Source organism: Microcebus murinus, chromosome 10 (assembly GCF_040939455.1).
Source record: "Microcebus murinus isolate Inina chromosome 10, M.murinus_Inina_mat1.0, whole genome shotgun sequence".
Taxonomy (NCBI): Eukaryota; Metazoa; Chordata; class Mammalia; order Primates; family Cheirogaleidae; genus Microcebus; species Microcebus murinus.
This window is the reverse complement of record NC_134113.1, coordinates 5,986,500-6,008,487: the sequence shown is the minus strand read 5'-3', so window position 1 is coordinate 6,008,487 and position 21,988 is coordinate 5,986,500. Positions and strand designations below refer to the sequence as shown.

The 21,988-nt window shown below is 59.5% G+C and overlaps 1 protein-coding gene across 1 annotated transcript; it reads right to left on the bottom strand.

Moving 5' to 3' along the window:
- Window positions 1-942: 942 nt before the first annotated feature.
- On the bottom strand, window positions 943-18,197 carry TTLL12 (tubulin tyrosine ligase like 12). Its single transcript, XM_076006932.1, has 14 exons — window positions 17,976-18,197; window positions 13,921-14,096; window positions 11,822-12,020; window positions 10,409-10,568; window positions 10,188-10,321; window positions 7,819-7,898; window positions 6,578-6,694; window positions 6,305-6,499; window positions 5,894-6,005; window positions 5,013-5,164; window positions 4,481-4,562; window positions 2,479-2,547; window positions 1,762-1,900; window positions 943-1,302 (listed from the first exon to the last, which is right to left on the bottom strand). The coding sequence occupies exons 1-14, from the start codon at window positions 18,150-18,152 to the stop codon at window positions 1,151-1,153; spliced, it is 1,944 nt and encodes a 647-aa protein (XP_075863047.1). The 5' UTR covers window positions 18,153-18,197; the 3' UTR covers window positions 943-1,150.
- Between the last annotated feature and the right edge of the window lie 3,791 nt (window positions 18,198-21,988).

Sequence of the window (21,988 nt, the reverse complement as noted above, 5' to 3'; positions counted from 1 at the left end):
CTGCGGGGGAGGGCGAGGCGCCCCTAACACCGAGGGGGCAGGCGGAATACCTGTGCGCAGTTTTGCTACAGGGATCACTTTTAGCTTCAGAAATGAAACACCACCATGCCCAGCCCCGCCTTCCTGCACACCTGAAGGCCCCGGAAGCAGCTCCCACCTGCCCAGGGCGCCAGCCCCGCCTGCTGCCGTGAGCCCGGCCCAGGTGCTGCAGCTACAAAAAACACCAGCAGCTGACTCTAGATTTCGGAAACAAAATTAGGAAAGAACTAGAATTTTGTATTTTCCTCCCATAAGTTAAAAAACAACAAAAAGCCAACATCACGACTGCAGGCGCTGGTAGAAGATGGCACCTGACTTTAACGTAAAGTTCTCCTTGGAATCATCTTCCACTCGCCGCCCGCCTTGTGCTCTGGCCCCCACACCTGCCCCGAGAGCCCTCGCCAGAGGGTCCCAGCTGAAATCAGACTAAGTTGGACCCAGCGGGGCACCCGCTGAGCACGGAGGCCACTGGGACAAGGGGACTCTACAGGCCGACTTCCCTGTTGGGGTCTGGGACCCGTGATGTCTGGAAAAGGAACAGTAACAGAAGACAGTTGCCCTCCTGCCTGGAACGCAGGCGAGGTCTGCCGGTGAAGGTTCTGGGCAGCTGGGGGAGGTGGTAAGGCAGGTGCAGCTCCCCCAGGCTGTTCCGGGCCACCTGTCACAGAGCCCTGCAGGCAGCGCCTGAGGCCGACACCTGCACAGGGGAGCCATGGTGCGCGAGGGCAGAGACTCTGGGACAGAGACCTGCCCGGCCCGTGTGACACAGGGTCCCCAGCGCTGCCCTGACTCGAGAGCTCCTGCCCGGAGCCCTGCCTCCATGCCCCCTGGAAACAGCACCCTGGGCATCGCTCAGTGCCCGGGGAGGAGGCCCTGGCAGCGGCGGACACTACCAGGTGGTGGTGAGGGGAGCCCCGGGGACTCCACTGCCGTCCTGCTCCAGCCCTCTGGCGGGAGAAGGACCCTGAGCTCCTGGGGTGAGGCCAGGACCAAGGCTGGGCCCGAGGGAGGGAGGGAGGGAGGAGGGGGAAGGGCGGGGCCTTTCAGAAGCAGCTCAGAGACCCGAGGTGGGCATGCCACCCCCAGCACGGGTTGAAGGGACAGCAAGTGCCTAGAGGAGGCGGGTGACGTGGCAGTCGCCAGGCTGGTCCAGAAACAAGGTGCTGAAGACGTCGTTGAAGAAGGTGGGGTGATACCGGCAGGCTCGCTCGCAGTCCGGGTTGAAGTTCACCTCCAGGATCTGCGGCTGCATCACTCGCCGCCCTGAGGGCACAGTCAGAGCTGGCGTGGGGGCCCATCTGTGCCCCGCGCCCCGGAGGGCGCTGGGGACTCTGTGAAGGCTGGCGCGGGGGTGGGCCCGGGCCCCAGTTCCACAGTGGGCGGGCGCAGGGCCCCGAATTCCTGCTTTGCGGGGAGGCCTGGCCTGATGCCTGCTCCTCCAGGAGAGATCAGAGCTGCCTCCAGCCTTAGGGACAACGGAGTGTCACTTTAAGCATAGATGTTCGGTTTAGTCAAAAAATGGAGATGCAGGGCCTGGCACCGAGGGGGCCTGGCCGAGGCTGTGCAGGACGAGGCGCCTTTCACACGGGACTCCTGTCCTGGGAGCTCTCTCCCCCTGCAGGTGTTTCCCTTCCCGGTGGGCCAAGCCAGCCTCCCCCTCCTGCATCTCCCGCCCATACGAGCCAAAGGCCAGCCTGGGTTGGTGCCTCCCGCCCCTCTTACCATCTGGACGGTCGTCCCACTTCAGCATGAGGTCAACGGCATACATGGCCCGGGACGAGGGGTAGTCACACAGGCCCAGGGGTGGTGGCTTGGCACAGGCCACCTGGAACAGTTCCGTGAAGGCCTGGAAGATGTCCGCCTGGGGACCGGGGGGAGGCTGAGTCACGGAGCCCTGCTTGACCCTGATGCTGGGACTGGCTGCCCACAGCAGCCTCTCGATAAAGGGTTTGCTGTCCCTGCCGGAGTCCTGGCCTCAACATACCCCGAGTCACCCCCTCCTACACCTTCATGTCACTAGACCTGGCCACGGCCACCTCCGACTGCCACCTGCTCTCTCATTCCCACATCCACCTTCCGCAAATCTGCCCGTCGCCAGCCTCGGAGCCCGTGCCCCTCCCCCTGTACCACGGAGCTCAGCCGGCGCCTGCAACGCTCGCTGGACGGGGAGGCCCAGCCCATGTCCCACATGGCCTGGATTCCAGGGGTGGGCAGAGCCTGTTGCCCTCTGGCTGTCCCAGGCGTGTCCCAGGTCACCCCCTCCCTCTGAAGAGCCCCCACAAAGGCCTAGAGTGGAAGGAGGGAGACCTCGCTGTCTTCTCCAAGGCAAAGGACCATCCAGAGGCTGCGAAGACCCCACCTAGCCCACGAGAGGGGACAGCTCCTGCAGGGCCCAGCCCGGACCCAAGGCCCTGACACCTGGTGGAACTCAGGACTCACCTGGACGCCGCTCCAGGGAAATTCTGGGTATTGCTTCTCAAACTCTGGGATAAACGCGTCATGATGCACCTGCAGCAGACATAGGGCCCGTCACGCTCTGCTGGGGCCGCCTCGGGCAGGGGGTGGGAGGGCTGCTGCCTTGGCCAGCAACCTCTAACTTGCCGGGGGTGACAGGAGGTCAGCACAGGCAGGAGGGTATGTGGCCCCAGCCCGTCAGGGCACAAATGGGAGGCAGGAGACTGGGTTTGAGCTCTGGCTCTTACTGTGTAACTCTGGACAAGCAGATTAACTTCTCTGAGCCTCAGTTTCCTCCTCTGAAATGGGAGAATGCCCCGTGTCCAGCAAACCGACTCTGCATGGTTGCTGCGGGGCTCAGGGCTCAAGGGGTCGCAGGCTGGGGCCGGTGCCTGTCCTCGTGCCCAACTCAAAGCAGGGCACTGGCAGAAGAGCTCGGACACCATCTGCAGGGCCAGCCTGTGCCACCGCTCAGCACTGGCTCACAAGTGCCTGCGGGACGGCAAGACATTCTCAGGCCCAAGACTTCACGCACAACACACCTCAATGAGGTGACATTCTGTGCAGGTCTCTCTAGGGGAAAGACAAGCCAGGACAGGTCCCTATGGCAACCGAACACTCAAGCCCTGGCACGGCCCCAGGCCCAGGGCTTCGGGGATTAGCTCTCGGGATGACTCAGGCACGATACGGAGGGGGGTTGCTCGGTGCCCTGAGAGATGACTTCCTGCAACGTTCTGGGCCCCGATGGCGGCTCTGGGTCCTGGGACTGACCTTCGACACAACCAAGGACGAGAGGGGACGAGAGCAACAGGACTACTCAGCCCGAGCCAGCGAGCGTGGGTCGGCACAGCCGCTCTGACGCCGCAGGGCCCTTCCTGCAAGCCCTCTGGGCGGGACCCCCGGGCTTGGGCACGGCGAGGCGCCCCCACAAGGCTGCTGGAGGCAGCAGGCGCATGAACAGCGAAAAACTAGGAGTAACGCAAGAACGGCCTGCAGCTCTACTTAGCAACAGTGATGAAGCTAAACGTGACACTCAGAGAAAAAGCTACGGAAGTCCAGTAAGATGATATTCATATAGAAACCTAAACAGCCAAACAACAGTTCGAATTGTTCTGAGACACGCTTGTGCTGAAAAGAATCAAGACTCGATGGGCACGCCAGTCGCACGCTCTGGAGAGGGCGGAGGAGCGGGCAGGTGTGCGGGGCTTCCCGGCACCCGCGAGCCTGGCGTCAGGCGGGACGGGGTAGGTGGGCGCTCCTTGCTCTGTTTGCCGGAAACACTTGTTAACCAGCCAGCAGGTCAGAGGACTCTGGGACACTGAACCCAGGACCTACCTCTCCTCTCCCTCTTTCTGTACCCAGGGCTGGGCCCCTCACTTCCGTGCGGGCTGAGCCCCCCGTCTCAGGTGTGCTGGCAGGCCGGCTCTGGCTTCCCACCCTCGCCTTGGAAGGAGCTTTGCCCTGAGGCCCGAGTGCCAGGCGCCCACACGGTGCAGCCGCCACTCCCTGAGTGCCCACCGCGTGGGGCGCTGCTCAGGGAAGACAGGAGATTGGGGACCCAGGGAGGGTCACAGGCCAATAGGTGGCGGGGCCAAGTGGGCTGAGGAGGGTCGCTGTCTCTGGGTGGGGCTCTGTCCTGGTGCTCGCAGGTGCAGGCAGCAGGCCGTTCCTCCGGGTTGAGGCAGCCGAGGGGAAGCGCCGGCTGAGAACCTGCTCTGCTCCAACCTGCTGCAGACCCGGGAAGCCTCCGCATGGCTGCTGTCACAAACAGAGCAAGGGCACTTCTGCGCTCCAGGACGGCCCACCTGACACGACACGGGCACCTGAGCCGAGCCTGGCACATCACGGCTATTCTAAAGATTGCCTTAGACAGCCTGAACTCGGAAGGCGGCTCCTTGGACGGGCCCGTGTGCCCAGAAGGCTGGCAAGGTCCGCGTCTGCACGGACCTCCCTGGGAACCCGCTGCCCAGACGCCGCCATGCCCCACCTGCTTAAGCACCACGTCCGGGTCGTAGTTCATGACCGTGAAATGCTTCTCGTAGTCGTCCAGGTCATTGAGCTCGAAGGGCCTGCAGGACGAGGAGACACAGATACGCGTGGGTTCCTGAGCCGGCCTCGTGCACCCGTGGAGGGAGGGAGGGCACTGACGGAGCCTTCCCACCCGGGGGGCTCGGGGCTCGGGGCAGAGCTGCCGCTGCCCAGGCTGGGCGCCAGCGCCCTTGTCTGTGAGAGTGGCCCCCCCAGGGCCCCCTTAGAGCTGGGGTGGAGGGAGTGACGTGCTAACTGGGAAAGATCTCCACGGGCCCATCAACCGTCCGTGATTCTCAGGCACGGGCGCCTACTTCAGAAAGGACGTCCTCCTCCATCACTGTGGCCGGCGCGAGACCGCTGGGTGGGGGATGGAGGAGGAGCCCAACACAGGCGTCTGGACGACCCAGGTGGCTCACCCCGAGTCTAAAGGGCCCAGGGCTCTGCCCCTCCCCTCCTCCCCGACCCCAGGCCCCCGCCGGCCCCGTTACCGGTTGGAGAAGCGCAGCCAGAACACGTCGTACACGAACAAGGTCAGGGGCTTCACCGACCGCAGCAGCACAACGTAGCGGATGTCGAACTTGACCTTGCCCACGTCATCTCGGAGGAACAAGACGGGACTTTCAATGTACTTGGACACAACCTGGAGGACACGGACGGGGGCTCACCCGCGGCTCTCGCCTGCCCTGGGCCAGGGCAGAGAGCACCTCGAGCTCACGCCGAGCACTTGGGGCCTGGCCACGAGGGCCCCTCTCTCCTCTGCCCCGGAGGAACCCGAACCCAGCGCCCACAAGGCAGAGCCACAGCTGCGCTTCCCTCCTCCGCCTGCCTTTTCAAACCCTGCCTAGGCTGCAGCAAATTCTTTTTACTCGTCTTCTTTAATTAAACAAAATCCCGCCAGTTTCCAGGTTTTGACAGTGGAATACGAATCCTCGCCAATGGCTCCGCCCACTGCCTGCAGCCCTCACAGTGACCGTATGGCACTGTGCTGGCCACTGCCTAGAGGGATGTCAATCCCAGCGCTGCCTCTGATGTCCTGTCACTGTGGGATCTTGGCCGTGGCCTGAGGGGCTCCCTGCACAGGCCTGGCGACCCCCCTCCTGCCAGGCAGTCATCTCTGGTGCAGTATGTCCTGGGGACTTTGCGGTCAGACGCACCCAGGATGATTCTAACTGAGGGTCTCCCGCACTCGCCTGGACTGTCGCGCGCCCCTCCCGATGGTGACGACACAGTGGAAGGGGTGGGGGTGAGGGCGGGGGCGTCAGACACCAGGCTCCAGCCCCAGCTGAGTCACTGCACACCCTCCTCCCCAGGCCTCCCACCACATGGCCCTATCGCAGAGCCCCCTCCCAGCTGAGCGCCCTGGGCCCACCTTGGGGGTGCTCTCTCGGTGCCGGACGATGCTGTGGAGGCTCTTGGTGATGTGCGTGTCCAGGCTGCGGGCCAGGTTCCAGGGCTTGCAGATCCAGTGGTTGTCCTCACCCCTGGGGAGCGGAGGGCTGGCTGGTTGCACCCGGGGCCTGTCCTCCCAGGAAAAGCCGCCCCAGGACCCCGGCAGCAGAGCTGGGAGGGGGAACTCGGGGAGGAAGGCGGCGACTGTCAGGGTCCAGGGAGCTGCGTCCTGGGGGAGCAGCAGCCCCAGCAGAGGCCCAGAGAGAAGCCCTCGGTCCCCGTGCCACAGCCTGGACCCGCAGGCGCTGGGCTTAGGGGCAGGCTGGGCACGGCCGAGATGGGGACCGGGCGGTGGGAGCGTGGTGGACCGTCCCCATCGCACTGGGCTTACCGCCGCTCCCGCTGCTGGAAGTAGCTGATAAACTGGGGCAGCTCAGTGCGCAGGTTGAAGGTTCGGGGCAGCCAGGGGGGACCCTCGGGGCCCCCGGCCCGGCGCGCGATGGAGGCCAGGCAGTCCTTCACGGTCAGCAGGCTCTCGCAGGGGAACTGGTTCAGCAGCACGCCCGGCCGCTCCTCGCTGAGCCTCCTGCGGGCAGGCGCAGGTGCGGCCGTCACGGGGTGGCGAGGGGCGTGGGGTGCGGGGCGGGGCTGGAGGCACCCTCACCTGTAGTCCTTGAAGTGGGAGAAGTTGAAGAGGATGTCGGCGTCCGCCTCGCTCTGGGTGAAGGTGAAGCGCGGGTGGGTGAGGGCCCTGAGCACCTGCTGCATGTCCGTGTAGACCCTGTGGGACGTGGTGAGCTGAGCTGGGCCCCTGCACCCACAGGGAGCCCTGGCTCGGGGACTCCCCGCCCGTCACGATGCGGGACGGACTGGGCTCAGGCCCCAGCTCCTCCGCTGACCTGCCAAGGGCTGGGGCAATGCATACCCTGCACCCCCAGGCTCCCATCTGTAGGACGAGACCACGGGGTCTGCCTCACATTTGCTGTGAGGATTAAACAGGACTATTTGGGTGTTTAATGCTAGTTCTTTCTTCCCACAGAGAACAAAAGATGACGGGGCGGACACTGCCGATCTCACACGGACATGCCACGTGGGCCTTGTGAGGCCTCTGGCCCAGAGGAGGTGGAGAGGGGCTGGGCAGGGGTCACAGCCAGACCGAGTCTCAGCAAGAGCCCCCGGGGTGGCCTGGCTGGGGCCAGCAGTGAGGAGACCCCGGGCACCTGGTGGAAGGGGGGTAGAGGCCAGCCTCAGCCCGGGCCGCAGTGGGACCTGCCCGAGTCCTGCTCTGCACCAGATGGGCGCAGCTCTGCACCCCACCTCCTCTCCTGCAAAACACAGCAACTGCTTCCGCAGGGGCCTGGCCTGGACCTGCCGTAAGTCACCAGCGCACACCTGCAGACTCCTGGGAAGGGCCCCTCCGCAGCGCGGGCACCTGTTCGAGGTGCCCGGCACGTTCACAGCCCGCACAGGCTCCCCTGGGAGCGGCTGGCATGCGCGGGCCTGGCCGTGCGTCTGCGTTCCCCGGACCAAATGAGCACAGCGGACCCAGCGAGCAGAGCAGCCCCGTGTGGCGGAGTTGGGGACACGACCCCCCATGTCTGCAGGACGGCAGGGGGCGCCCCACGGCGGCCCGATGTCTCTGCCCAGAGTGCCCCTGCCCGCTGCCAGCATTTCCACGGCCTACTCCTATTTTTAACTTTCAAGGGTGAGTTTAAAATCTGCTTTCTCTGGAAGCCCTGCTCGCCCTCCCTCCCCACAGCACTCCGTGATCCGAAGATCTGTGTCCGGGTATTTCTGTCACCACCATGCCCAGACTGCATGCGGCCAGGGCACAGCTCACTCGCTGAGCGTGGGAGACAGTGACCAAGGACGGGTCCCAGCACGTGCAGAGAAGGGGCCACACACCTGAAGACGTGGTCGTGGGGACGCGGCACCGCTGGGCTGATGGCAAGCGGCAGCTTCTCCTTGTTCTCCTCCAGAATGGCCTGGAAGGAAACACACTGGAGCTAGAAACTGGCCTTAGTGAAGGCCCGTCGGGCTGTGGTCTCGAGGGGCACAGGGCCACCCTCAGGTAGGGCCCTCACAGCTGCCGCCGACACCCAGTATCCGACGTCTCTGAGTGGCCCCCGCCCTGCGATTGGGATTCTGGGGCTCAAGGCACAGCCCTAGTTTGGTATCAAAATAACAAGGCAGGCCAGGCGCGGAGGCTCACGCCTGTAATCCTAGCACTCTGGGGGCCGAGGCGGGTGGATCGCTCAAGGTCAGGAGTTCGAAACCAGCCCGAGCAAGAGTAAGACCCCATCTCTATTAATTGGTGAACTAAAAATATATAGAAAAAATGAGCCGTCATGGTGGTGCATGCCTGTAGTCCCAGCTGAGGCTGAGGAGGGAGGCTGAGGCGGGAGGATCGCTTGAGCCCAGGAGTTGGAGGTTGCTGTGAGGTAGGCTGATGCCATGGCACTCTAGCCCGGGCAACAGAGTGAGACTCTGTCTCAAAAAAAAAAAAGAACAAGGCAAACATTGCTTTAAATCAGTGCTACCTGGAAATCACAGGTGGCCAAGAAGGTGCCAAACCAGTTCTGGGAGGCGCTGCTTGGGGCTGGAGGGGCCGAGGGCTGTGCTGAGCTCGGGCAGCGTGACAGTTTAAAACACGTCCATAAACTCTCTGATGCCTGCTTCAAAGGCAGGGCTTAACGAGCTGCTTCCCACGGACAGAGACAGTGGAAGCGACAGTTTTGCTTCCCAGACTGGGTCACGAAGGCCCCGCAGCTTCCTCTGGGCTTTGTCTCGGGTGACTCGCTCCCAGAGAAGCCAGCGCCACGGCCGGGCACTCAAGCAGCCCTGAGGAGAGGCCCACGTGGGGAGGCAGCGACTCGCCAGGCACGAGTGTGCCACTCGGGAGCGGGTCCTCAGCCCCGTCACGCCCCCGGCAAGGCAGCTCCGACGGGCACCTGTGCACCTCGTGGGACCCTGAGCCAGGAGCACCAGCCGAGCCACCCCTGAACTCCTGCTGCTGGGGGCTTGCGTGGGGTGGTGCACGCTTGCTGTCTTGGAGTTCCCTGCCACCCGGCCACAGCTGACCAACACAGGCAGCCGAGGCCCAGGCCGCAGGCCGGCCCTGACGGCTCGCGTGGGAAAACAAGGCGCGCTTGGCCTCGTGGCTCCTCTTTCTGGCCAGCACAGAGCTTCCCAAGGAAAAGTGCTGCCTGTAATTCATGTTCCATCAACAACCGCAGGCCAGGGCGCGTCTGTCCCTTAGCCATTGGCTGGCTTGTTCAGACAGACGTTCACTAAGCGCCCCCCACGCCTCTGAACAACAGCGATCTGGATTTCAGCTCGGTTAGTTCAATCCCTGCTGACTTGGACTGAGAAGCCAACAGCACCACTGCCCATGCTAGCGAGTTCACGTGTTCAATCCTTCCCAGACCCTCGGAGGCAGGGCGAGAGCACGGCAGCCTCCGCCCGCCGCCATCAGGCCCCCTTAATTCTGGACTCTGGCTCTCCCACAGGCTGTGTGGCCTTTGGCAAGTCACTTAATTTCTCTGTGCTTCAGCTTCCTCATCCTCAGTAAAATGAAGATAAAGCAGAACCAAGAGGCTGCCATAGGAACGCAGCAGGGCGTGCCCTCTTGGGGCCCCCAGCCGACGGGAGGCCAGTTCTGGCGGGGGCTGTGCCCCCATCCGCTCCACTTCCTCCCACCCCTGCCTCCCTCACTGCGAGCCAGCACTTCAGGGGGGCAGGCTGGGCCCTGACCGAGGCTGCCCACAGACTGGACGTGCCTTTGTCATCCATGGCAGTGACAGAAACATCCATGGGAGTGACAAGACTTGTCAGGGGCCTGCTGCATGCCAGGAAACGTCCTCCAGGGTTTGCACAGAGGACCTTCCCCCCCTGGCGAGGGGGGTGTGGACGGGAGGAAAGGGGACCGAGCAGGGTTCACGTGTCCAGCGGCACAGCCCCCAGCGTCCATCCTGAGAGGGGCAGAGCAGCCGCCAGCTCTGCCCGACCCTCCGGGGACGGAGTCCCAGCTCAGCACCCGGGACCTGGGTTCGGGGCTGGTGCCCAAGCTGTGCGGCCACGGGAGCTGGTGCTCACTCTCTGAGCCCCTCGTCACTCAGACGCTCCCAGAACCCTGCCCTCCCTCCCACGGTTACCAGCTCAGGGCCTGGAACCCGGCTGGTGTCCGGTAACACTTGGTGTCCGGATGGAGAACATTCCAGAAGCCACCAAGCAGGCAGGCCCAGGGTGGGAGGCGGAGGCCGAGGCGGTCACACCTGGTAGTGCTCAGCGGGCGGCTCGGGCGTGGCGGAGCTGAGGTCCTGCATGTCGGCGGGGGCCCAGGGCAGCAGCACGCACCTCCGGATCAGAGGGTCTGCCTCTCCGTAGGCAAAGTCCCGGGTCACCTCCTCTGTGCCGAGACACGCGTGCCCATCAGACTGGCAGCAGGACACCGGCCTGACGCCCGTCCTCCGGGGCAGGTGGGCACTGGACTTACCGCCCGTGTCCAGGTCCCTCAGGGGCCACAGCAGCGTGTAGGCCACCTGCTGCGGCATGTAGAAGAAGGGCGCGGTGGCGAAGCTGGGCACGTCCGCGTGCTGGATCCGGGAGCCGAATTCGTCCATGATGTACCACACGGGCACCTTCTCCTCGGCTGTCTGCGAGCAGAGCACACGCGCCGCCCTCGTCCATCGGCCTATCACCCGGACTCCCTTCCATGGACCCAAACACCAACCACCCGTGCCTCCACACGACCCCGCCGGGACTGCAGGGTTTCCCACACTCGCCTCCTTTAGCAATCCCAGGTCTCCTTGCAGACCAGGGCACAGGCCCGTGTGTGCAGTGCGCCACCCCATGTGGCAAAAGGGTGCTGGGGACAAGCACTTAGCCCAGAAGCCACAGGGGTTCGTCTGAGTATGTGTGTGGAGGCAGGAGGAGAGACCGGGAGTCAGGGAAGGCTCCCTGGAGGAGGTGGCATCTAAGCTGAGATCATCAGAAACAAGCATGTGCCTCTTCCCAGCCCAAGAGTAGGGAGGGGCTGGAGCGCAGGGGTGAGTCTGGAGGGGCCTGCAGGGGTAGGTGAGGAGGACGTGCTGGAGGGACTCAACTTCTCCCAAGTGTGGTGAAGAACTGTTGGCCAGGTGCGGTGGCTCATGCCTGTAATCCTAGCACTTTGGGAGGCCGAGGCGGGCGGAATGCTCGAGGTCAGGAGTTCGAAACCAGCCTGAGCAAGAGCTAGACCCCGTTTCTACTATAAATAGGAAGAAATTAATTGGCCAACTAAAAATATGTAGAAGGCAAGGCGCGGTGGCTCACCCTAGCTCTCTGGGAGGCTGAGGCGGGTGGATTGCTTGAGCTCAGGAGTTCTAAACCAGCCTGAGCAAGAGCGAGACCCTGTCTCTACTATAAATAGAAAGAAATTAATTGACCAACTAATATATATAGGAAAAATTAGCTGGGCATGCTAGCGCATGCCTGTAGTCCCAGCTACTCGGGAGGCTGAGGCAGGAGGATCACTTGAGCCCAGGAGTTTGAGGTTGCTGTGAGCTAGGCTGATGCCACGGCACTCTACCCCAAGCAACAGAGTGAGACTCTGTCTCAAAATAAAAAAAACAAGCCCAAAAAACTGTTGAGGACTTTTAGGAGGGTGACAGAAGCAGAGAGGCCAGGAAAGAGGCAGCTGAGTTGCCTGGGCCCAAGTTTAGGGGTCAGAGAGAGGGCTGTGCCCGGTGAGCTCAAATGCCGGGCAGGCACCGGGGTCCTCGGCACTGCCTGGCCCAGGCGAAGAGGCAACGTGTGTCGCTGAAGCACAGGGACCCCGGGGGTTTCCAGGGGCCACAGGAGGAGATGAGTTTGCTCCCTCTGGCCTGTGTCCTTGTCTGCCCCCCGCCCCGGCTGGCTGCCCACTCACCCCCTGGGCCAGCTGGTAGGTCTGGTTGAACTTCCACATCTCCTCCAGCACCAGAGCCACCGCGTCCTCGCTGGGCAGCTCGCCGTGGAACTCGACGCCCATTAGGTTGGCCATGCGGTGCAGCAGCCCCGGCACCTGCTGCAGCTGGCGGCGGGCGTGCTCCACACGGCACGTCCAGGCGTGGTCAATGAGGAAGACGCTGTGGGCACAGGCCACGCGTGAGGCTGCCGGGTGGGCCAGGACCTGGCACCCAACTTTACTGAGATGTGGTGTCCCCAGCACCACAGCTGTGCAGTGGTGGCATCGGGCCGGCCACCCTGATGCCCAGATCACCGTGTGGCCCTGAGCAAGTGCTGCTTTCTCCTTGAACAGGGCAGCCGGGGTCTCCACCACCTACCACCAGCTCGTCGCAAGCACCAAGCAGACAAACGGCACGCCGACGGCATGCCAAGCAGCACCACTAGCACCGCGTGTCCTCACTGACTCTGAGTGGCTGGAGGACTGGCCCGTGCGCCCCGTCCCGCCCCTCGGGCAGGGCACGTGCCAGGTGCTCAGCAAAAGCCAAGGCTCCATGTGCCGGGAGGCCAGCGGCAGGCGGCCGCACAGGAGCTGTGACACGGAGCTCGCGCGCACACACCTGGGGCCCCTGGAAGCACCAAGGCCTTTCTGTGGGACAGGCTTCAAGTCCCCACACACAGACGCCCGAAGCCCGCACGCTCCGGCTTCCCTGGAAGCACTCAGTGGGCCCGCTGCACGGCTGCCGCCAAACACAACATGGCAGTGGCAGCGTCAGGCGCCCCCACTGCAGGTCCGAGCCGTGCCAGCCCTCCCACCCTGCAGGGGCTGACCAGCAACCGTCCCAGACCACTGTGGAGCAGCAGTGACAGGGCCCCGACAGGCAGGGCTGCCCTCGTTGGACCCAGGACCCTAAGATGAGAGGAACAGCAAACGTTCCAGTTCCTAGGTTGGGCAGTGTCCAGGAGTGTTTATTTTGCTGTGCTTGTATCTGTTGTCTGTTTGCACAGCCTAAAATAAACGACGATTTACTCCTGCTCCTGTGCTCAGAGCTGGTGACTGCACGACGCGGCGTGCAGAGCCAGGCCTTTGGGGTCCGACCCTTGGGGTCGACCCTGGTCAAATGTGCTGGGGGCTGGTGTACACACAGGCAGGTGGGGGACAGAGGATGGAGGAACTTCTTGGGGACTGGCAATCAGGGAAGGCTCAGTGGACAAGGTGCTGGGGACAAAAAGGCCCAGGAGCAAATGGAGCTGAAATGAACCCCTCCCAACCCGGGCTGGTGGCAGTGTGCGTTGTTAGGCCTGAGAGAGACCTTGGGCTCCCCGGGTGGCTGCTGCCTCCTAGGAGGATTCACCTGTGCCCGGGCCTGCTGGAGCTGCGCTGCAGAAGAGAGCAGACCCCGCCGACGAGCTGTGTGTGGACACGGGCCCCATGACCCTTGGGGACCAGGACATGTCTTCCTCAAGACTCCAACAATGCCTTCAGCACAGGGGCCTGCAGGCCTGCCCTGCCTGAGGACGTCCGGGCTCCAGCGTCAGCTCTGCTCCAACCACCCGGTGGCCCCGGGCAAGGTCAGGCCTGCTCCGGGTTTCAGGCCCTCATGCCTCCTGGGGGCCCACCCCGAGAATCAGATCCAGGGGGAACCGAGGAGGAGCTCTGAGCAAGGCTGACCCAGGTTCAACACCCGCACCCTTGGCTGGTGGGGTGACCTCGGGCAAGCCCTTCCCCTCTGTGGGCTTCCTCCTTAGCAAACTGGGAGCCCAAGATGCGCTGTGGCGGGACCACTGTGATGGCAAGACCCCTGGGAGGCACTCTCAGGACCTCGTCGACCTAGTCACCGTGGGACTGAGATCATTGTTGACAAGGACACCACCCGAAGCCTCGATGGGAACCCAGGTGGCCACACGTGCACACAAGCCACCCGAGGCATGAAGTCCAGGCATGGTGCTCGGCACACAGGGGGCACACGAGCGTCTGCAGTTACCGCTCCCCCCAGCAGTGATGATCCTGGTAAGGATCAACCTCTCTAAAAGGAAAACAGGCCCCCAAGGTAAGTGACCGGTGGCAGCCCCAGCTCCTACCTGTTGGGGTCGGCCGCCTGGAGCCCGCTCTCCCTGGTTACGATGACCTTGTAGCACAGCTCACGGCCCGGGTTGGGCTGCTTCTTCCTCGCCTCCTGTGCCGTGGCCTCCTCCTCCTCCTCCTCGCCCGCCTCCTCCACTTGCATTATCCCAAACACCTCCCCAGCGTCGAACACCTGGGGGCCAGAGCTCGGTCAGGGGTGGGTGTGGACAGAACACCCCATCCAACCCCTTAAGGACACCAAGGTGCCACAGCCAGGCCTTGGGGACAAACCTGACTCCTGAGACGAGCCGGGGCTGTGGACTGTGACCTACTCCCACCAGCTTACAGGCGGGGAAACTGAGACTCCCAGAGACATCAGTCACATCACCTGTGCTGTCGCCAAGGCCCCTCATCCCACAGGACACCACGCTTGGTGTTCTTAAGCCCCTTGCTTTACAGAGAAAAGAGGTCCAAAGGGGAAGATGGCTCTAGCTACAGTGGAGGTGGATGGAAGGGTCAGGATCTTGGGGGCTGGGCAGCGCACCCCAATCTTTTTCTAACCAGAAGAACCCATCCAACACCACAGCAGCGGAGGCAGCCCGCAGGGAAGCCTCCTCCGGCCACCCTGCCAGCTCCGCTGGCAGCGCAGGCCTGGGGGAGCAAGGCGGGACGGCCCGGGCTACTCTCAGAGGCCCCAGGGCCAGGCGGGGCAGGACAACAGGGCCTTGGTCCTGGAGTTTCCCTGGCAAAGCCACGTGTGGACAGCAAAGCAGACAGACTGGCCACTTCGTGCATGCTCTGGAGCCAGAGGGGCCCCAGGCCCAGCCACTCATGCAGTGTCCGTCAATGGCCAGCAAGGGGGGCCTCTGTCTGGGCAGGTTCTGGAGCCAGGCTAAGTGGGTTCAAATCTTGGCTTCACCAATTCCTAGATGTGTGACCTTGAACAAGTTACTTAACCATCTTGTGCCTGTTTCCACATCCATCCAAGGGGAGTAACGACTGAGCCACGTGTTACCGGGAGGATTATATGATTAACACACATGCAGAGCTCAGACAGGGCCTGGGCCACGGCAAAGGCTCTGTGAGTGCTTGGTACCATCATTATGCTTCTCTGAGACTCAGTTTCCTCATTTGTGAGATGAGGGTATCATCTGCCTTCCAGGACAGCTTAGAGGATTAAATAGAACAGTGCCCCTAAAGTCCCTGGCACACAGCAAGGACTCAGCAAAGGCTAGTGTCTCCCTCCCAACTCCTCACCCTGATACTAAAAGCGGCAGCAAGGAGCCAGCTGTCTCCCCAGGCACGGGTGTGCGGGGCAGGACCTGTGTGCGGGGCAGGACCCGGCAGCTCGGTGGCATGAGGATGAATCACTCATGATCTGGCCTGGGAGCAGCTGAGCAAGGTCCCAGGCATGTGAGTATCAGGTAAATTGCTCCGGGCACAGGAACACTAGGGGTGAGGAGAGGTAATGAGAGGTGAGCCCCAAGGAAGGGGAGATGTAAACACTAGCTGCGTGCTGGTGGAGGAAACGCTCTGGTCGGAGAGAGCCCCCAGGAGCAGGGAGGGCTGCGCGCCCACACCCAGCAGAGCAGACCAGGGATCGCTCAGAGACGAGCCCAGGCGCTTCTTGGGAGCAGGTGGACCGAGCTTCTAGTTCTCCCGGCCCTGGAGAGGACACCACCTTCTTCTCTAGTTTAGGAGACCAGGAGAAGCTCAGGGGGCTGGAGTCTACACCCCTGGCTTTGCCCCAGCTCCTCTCCAAATCCCCAGCCTACCACCCCAAACCTTATGGGGGACCATGAGGGCAGTGGAAGGCTGAGGGACAGAGGGCCTGCCTCAAGCCTAGCTGGGCTTCTCCAAGCTGCGAAATGGGGGCGACCACAAGCCCTTCATGGCAGACTAGAGGACATCCTAAGGAGATGAAAGAAGGGAATGGTTTTGCCACTGCAAACTTGTGTAGAAGGGTAGACATTTATTTTTAAAACATCCTTTTGCTGGGCCTGGTGGCTCATGTAATCCCAGCACTTTGGGAGGCTGAGGCAGGAGGATTGCTTGAGATCAAGTTTGAGGCCAGCCTAGGTGACATAGCGAGACCCTGTCTCCACAAAAAATTAGCTGGGTGTGGTGGTGTCTGCAGTCCTAGTTACTCAGGAGGCTGAGGCAGGAGGATTGCTTGATCCCAGGAGTTCCAACCTGGGAACAGTGCAAGATCCTAACTCTTAAAAGCTCCTCCCCCCCCCCCCCCAATAAACACTAGTCCTTTTCAGGCTGCTACAAAAAAACACAGAAAAAACTCCCCCCACCCCAAAACCATCCTTTAAAATCTCCCCATCCTTTCTGAGGGAACTGATCTAAGGCAAGGTCTGGCCGGGGTGGCAGGTGCTTACTCCAAGAGTGTGTGCCCTCCCCCACACCTGGGCCCACGGCAGCAGGAGGCTGCACTCGGGAATAATGGCTACAGGTTCACGTCTGGCACAGTGGTGACTCAGCTCTGCCTGTAGTGGCTCGGGAGGGTCACGGAAAAACACTGGCTGCTCCTCAGTAGGGTACCAGCAGCCAGGGTGGCCTGGGCAGAGGGGACCTGGCTCTATAGCGACTGGCCTCTGTGTTGGGCACCGGCTGAAGCTTAGTCCTCCTGCCACCCCCAACCTCCACCTCTGTGGGAGCCAGGTGCTCCAGTCTCACCATCTCCTTTCCACATGGGGACAGGGACTCAGAAGGGCTACTACTGCCTGCGGAGGCTGGCTGGGCAGGAGTGGGGGCACTCCTGCATTGTGCTTCTTTCACCCAGCACATACGGACCCTTTATCCTCTAGAACAAACTGGGGTCCCCTTCCACCCCAGCTCATGCCTGGAACCAGGGCAAGTCCTCAGGACATGGTGGCAGAAGTGAGGGCACAAGTCGTATGGGCAAAGGAAATCTAGTTATAAACACACTGTATTTAAGGAGGTGCCACTGTCCAGCTGCATTTTTTAAAGTATCTGTGTTTTGAGCAGGAAGGTCCCTGGTACAACCAGGATTACATGTAGAGAGAAACCGGCTCAGAGGGGGTGCCGTTCGCCCAGCAGCCAGACTCGGGCTCCCGGTTCCCGCTGGGACATCCTCCTCTTGGCTTTGGGGCTCCACTTCATCACCTGTGCTACGCAGCTTGTCTCAGTCCTCACAAAAAGGGAGAACCCAGAAGCCGCTGAGCCCTTTTCATTTCCCTTTAGATTCCTTCTCCACCTCCCACAGCCTGTCTCCTTTACTCTGAAAAACCAGGGGGCCCTGAGGCTCAAGCCAAATGAAGAAACAGGACAGAATTCTATGAACCAAATACTTAAAGCTATATAAATTCACGAGGCTCCTATTCTCCGCGGGGGAGGCAGTGGCTGAAAGAAACCTGGTCATGGCCAGGTGCGGTGGCTCACACCTATAATCTAGCACCCTGGGAGGCCAAGGTAGGAAGATCGCTTGAGTTCAGGAGTTTGAGCAAAAGTGAGACCCCCTCTCTACAAAAAAAAGGAAAAAAAAACAAGGCATTGTGGCACACACCTGTAGTCCCAGCTACTCGGGAGGCTGAGGCAGGAGGATAGCTGGAGCCCAGGAGTTTGAGGTTGCAGTGAGCTAGGCTGATGCCACTGCACTCTACAGGGGATGGGATGGACAGAGCCAGACTCTGTCTAAGAAAAAAAAGAAACCAGGTTGTGAAGTCTGACAGACCTTGGGAGAGTCCCTGAGCCTGTTTTCTCAACTGCAAAATGGGGTGGTGAATCTAACTCCTTACGGGGCTGTCGCGGGGCTGGATGTGTGGGCTCGGCTCAGGGGCTGGCACACACCGGGAGCCAAGTTCCCACCGCAGCCCCGGCCTCAGGCCCTGGCAGGACGGGGCCACAGGTACCGGTCTCCTGCAGTCACTCTTTGGCGCCAAACTCCAAACCGCTCCCTCTTTTGGCCAAGCACGCAAAGTCGCTCGTCACGGCGCCCGCGTCCCCAGCCTCACCTCGGCCGGCACGCCCGCGCTCGCCTCCCCGCGCCGCAGACGCCCTCCCGCCCGCGGCCGCACGTGCCCGCCCGGCGCCCGGCCCGCACCTCGTGCTCCAGCTTGTGCAGGAGGCGGCCCCAGTACCGCTCGGGGACCCCCGAGGCGCGCAGCGCCGGGCCGTGCAGCGCCGCGAACTCGCCCAGGGCCCGCGCGCCCTGCTCCGGCGTCCGGCCCGGGCCGCCGCGCTCCGCAGCCGGGCTCTGCGGCCCCCGCTCGGCCTCCATGGCGCCCGCACCCGCGCAGCCGACTGCAGCGCCGCCGCCCGCGGCCCGGCCCTCCCCACACGGCCCGCCCGCCCGCGCCCGGGCCCCGCCCTCCTCCGCGGGCCCGCCCCCGCCCGCCCGCCCTCCGCCGGCTCGCCGCGGGCCCCGGGTCCCCGAGCTCGGACGCCCTGGGATGCAGAGCGTGTCCACCCGCGGAGCGCGCGAGCGGGGCCCCGCGTTGGGGGTGCGCGCGCAGTCGCGCCGGCTGCTTGAAGTGCCGACGTATGGGCACGCGCGCCTGACGGGGGCGGCGTTTTTTACGCGCACCCTGCAGCTGCCGCAGGGGATGTCGGGAGGACGGGCTGCCTGCGTCCCGCGTGGTGAGAGCCGGAAGAGACCTGAGCATGACCGGAAGAGGCCTGAGGCCTGGCGGAGGATGGCCGCAGCCACTGCTCTGACCATGCTTTGACGCCCTGCAGACCCCTGGGGTGGTACAGCCCCTCAGTTCTTGCAGTGCTTCACCAAATTTAGATGCTGCAAAACCGCGGCCCTTCTTGATTTCTTTATATTTGGATTTGGAATGTAAATTCATCAAATTAAAACTGGAGATGCTATGAAAATAGTTTTGGCTTACAAGTTGAGGTATTTTGAAGTGCAATTGAGCACGGTCTCGCGCACCTGTAGTCCCAGCTACTTGGAAGGTTGAGGCAGTAGGGTCGCTTGAACGCAGAAGTTCCAGGCCTTCCTGGACAACATAGACCCCATGTTTAGAAGGAAAAAAACGTAGAATTTCAACAGTTCGTTGAACTCATTTTCTTTTCAGTTGTGTTGTGCCATAGGAATGCATTTCAGTGTCTTTCTGTTTGCACGTTTGTAATAATTGTAATTTGCTAAGAAGCTCAAAGGCCTAACTTTTTTTTTTTTTTGAGACAGAGTCTCACTTTGTTGCCCAGGCTAGAGTGAGTGCCGTGGCGTCAGCCTAGCTCACAGCAACCTCAAACTCCTGGGCTCAGCAATCCTACTGCCTCAGCCTCCCGAGTAGCTGGGACTACAGGCATGCGCCACCATGCCCGGCTAATTTTTTTTATTTTTTTGTATATATATTTAGTTGGTCAATTAATTTCTTTCTATTTTTGGTAGAGACAGGGTCTCGCTCAGGCTGGTTTCGAACTCCTGACCTTGAGCAATCTGCCCGCCTCAGCCTCCCAGAGTGCTAGGATTACAGGTGTGAGCCACCACGCCCGGCAGGTTGAACTTTTTGGTACTTCAGTTAGTGATTATTTTGACTTAATATTTTTGAACTGAATTTGAACAAAAGGCACAAGTCTAGAGAACTTGTTCAATGCTCTCTCAGCTGAAATGTTGCCTCCTAAGTGATAGGATGGCTTTGCTAATAAATTATCTAACAGGGAAAAAGGAGAAAACTCACAGCACTTAATTGCCCCTTTCAAAAGAAAGATCACAGTGGCACAACTGCCCCTTTGATTAACCACCTGTGGCTTAAATTGTCTTATTGGAGAGTTTAACAGCCTTGGGCCGGGCTCAGTGGCTCACACCTGTAATCCTAGCACTCTGGGAGGCTAAGGCGGGTGGATTGCTCAAGGTCAGGGGTTTGAAACCAGCCTGAGCAAGAGTGAGACCCCATCTCCACTATAAATAGAAACAAATTAATTGGCCAATTAAAAATATATAGAAAAAATTAGCCGGGCATGGTGGCACATGTCCGTAGTCCCAGCTACTCGGGAGGCTGAGGCAGGAGGATCGTTTGAGCCCAGGAGTTTGAGGTTGCTGTGAGCTAGGCTGATGCCACGGCACTCTAGCCCGGACAACAGAGTGAGACTCTGTCTAAAAAAAAAAAGAGAGAGAGAGTTTAACAGTCTTGAAGAGACCTGAGCAGACAGCAGTGGTGTGAGCTTCCCACTCAGCTCTGATTCCAAGGACCCTGATAAGCCAGCTTCACAGAAGAAAAAAAAAAAGGGAGAAACAGATACAGCCATTTCACAGCCATTTTCTGAAACCAGCTGGCAACAACCACTTTTTTCTGTTTTTTTTCCCCCATAAAAGCTCCAACCCACTTAACCTTGGAGCTGGAACTTTTTTCCTTTTCTTTCTTCCTTGTGCTGAGTCCTTCCCTCTCTAAGGGAAAGCAAAATAAACTTTTTTTTTTTTTGAGACAGAGTCTTGCTCTGTTGCCTGGGCTATAGTGCCGTGGTGGTGTCAGTCTAGCTCATAGTAACCTCAAACTCCTGGGCTCAAGTGATCTTCCTGCTTCAGTCTTCCAAGTAGCTAGGACTACAGGCATGTGCCACAATGTCCGGCTAATTTTCTCATTTTTTTGTAAAAATGGGGTCTTACTTCAATTGCCCAAGCTGGTCTCCAACTCGTGGCCTCAAACAATCCTCTCACCTCAGCCTCCCAAAGTGCTGGGATTACAGTCATGAGCTACTGTGCCCAGCCTGTTCATTTTTATTAATAAATTAGGTTATTTGTCTTATTGTTGAGTTATAAGAGTCCTTTATATATGCTGGACACTACAGCCTTATCAGATATATGATGTGCAAAGATTTTTCTCTCATTCTGTGAGTTACAGTTTTTCTTTCTTGAATGTCCTTTAAAGTATACATTTTTAATTTTTTTCATTTTATTTATACATCAGGAAAATTGAGACAAAATAAGTTTTTAATTTTGATGAAGCCCGATTTATCTATTTCTTTCTTTGGTTGGTCATTATTTAGGTGTTACATCTAAGAAGCTGTTGCCTAATTCAGGCTCACAAAGATTTATCCATCTGTTTTCTTTTAAGGGTTTTATAGATTTACCTCTTACGTTTAGGTTCTTGGTCACTTTGAGTTAATTTTTTGTATCCGTCTTTTGCATGTAGATATCCAGTTGTCCTAGCACCATTTGTTGAAAAGACCATATTTTCCCCTTTGAATTGTCTTGGAAACCTTGTTGAAAATTAACTGATGATAAATTTAAGGGTTCATTTCTGGACTCTGAATTCTACTCCATTGATCTATGTGTCTGTCCTTATATCAGTACCACACAATCTTGATTAATGTAGGCTTATAGTAAGTTTTTTTTTTTTTTTTGAGGTTTTTTTTTTTGAGACAGAGTCTCACTTTGTTGCCCAGGCTAGAGTGAGTGCCGTGGCGTCAGCCTAGCTCACAGCAACCTCAAACTCCTGGGCTCAAGCAATCCTCCTGCCTCAGCCTCCCTAGTAGCTGGGACTACAGGCATGCGCCACCATGCCCGGCTAATTTTTTCTATATATATTAGTTGGCCAATTAATTTCTTTCTATTTATAGTAGAGACGGGGTCTCGCTCTTGTTCAGGCTGGTTTCGAACTCCTGAACTCAAACGATCCGCCTGCCTCGGCCTCCCAGAGAGCTAGGATTACAGGCGTGAGCCACCGCGCCCGGCCTGTATAGTAAGTTTTCAAAATGGGAAATATGAGTCCTTCAACTTTGTCCTTCATTTTCAGGATTATTTGGGCTATTATGCGTTCTTTGCATTCCCATATGAACTTTAGGACCTACTTGTCAATTTCTGCATAAAGTAAGCACGCATTTTGATAGGGATCGCACTGAATCTGATCTGTAGATCAATTGTGAGAGTATTGCCATCTTAACAATATTGTCTTCTAATCCATGATCTTCTTGAATTTCTTTCAATGTTTTGTGGTATCCATTGTCCAAGTTTTGCACTTCTTTTGGTAAATGTATTCCTAAGTGTTTTATTCTTTTTAATTCTATTATAAATGGAATGTTTTCCTTAATTTCATATTTAGATTATTCATTGTTGGTGTATAAACACACAATTGATTTCTATATATTGATCTTATATCCTGTAATCTT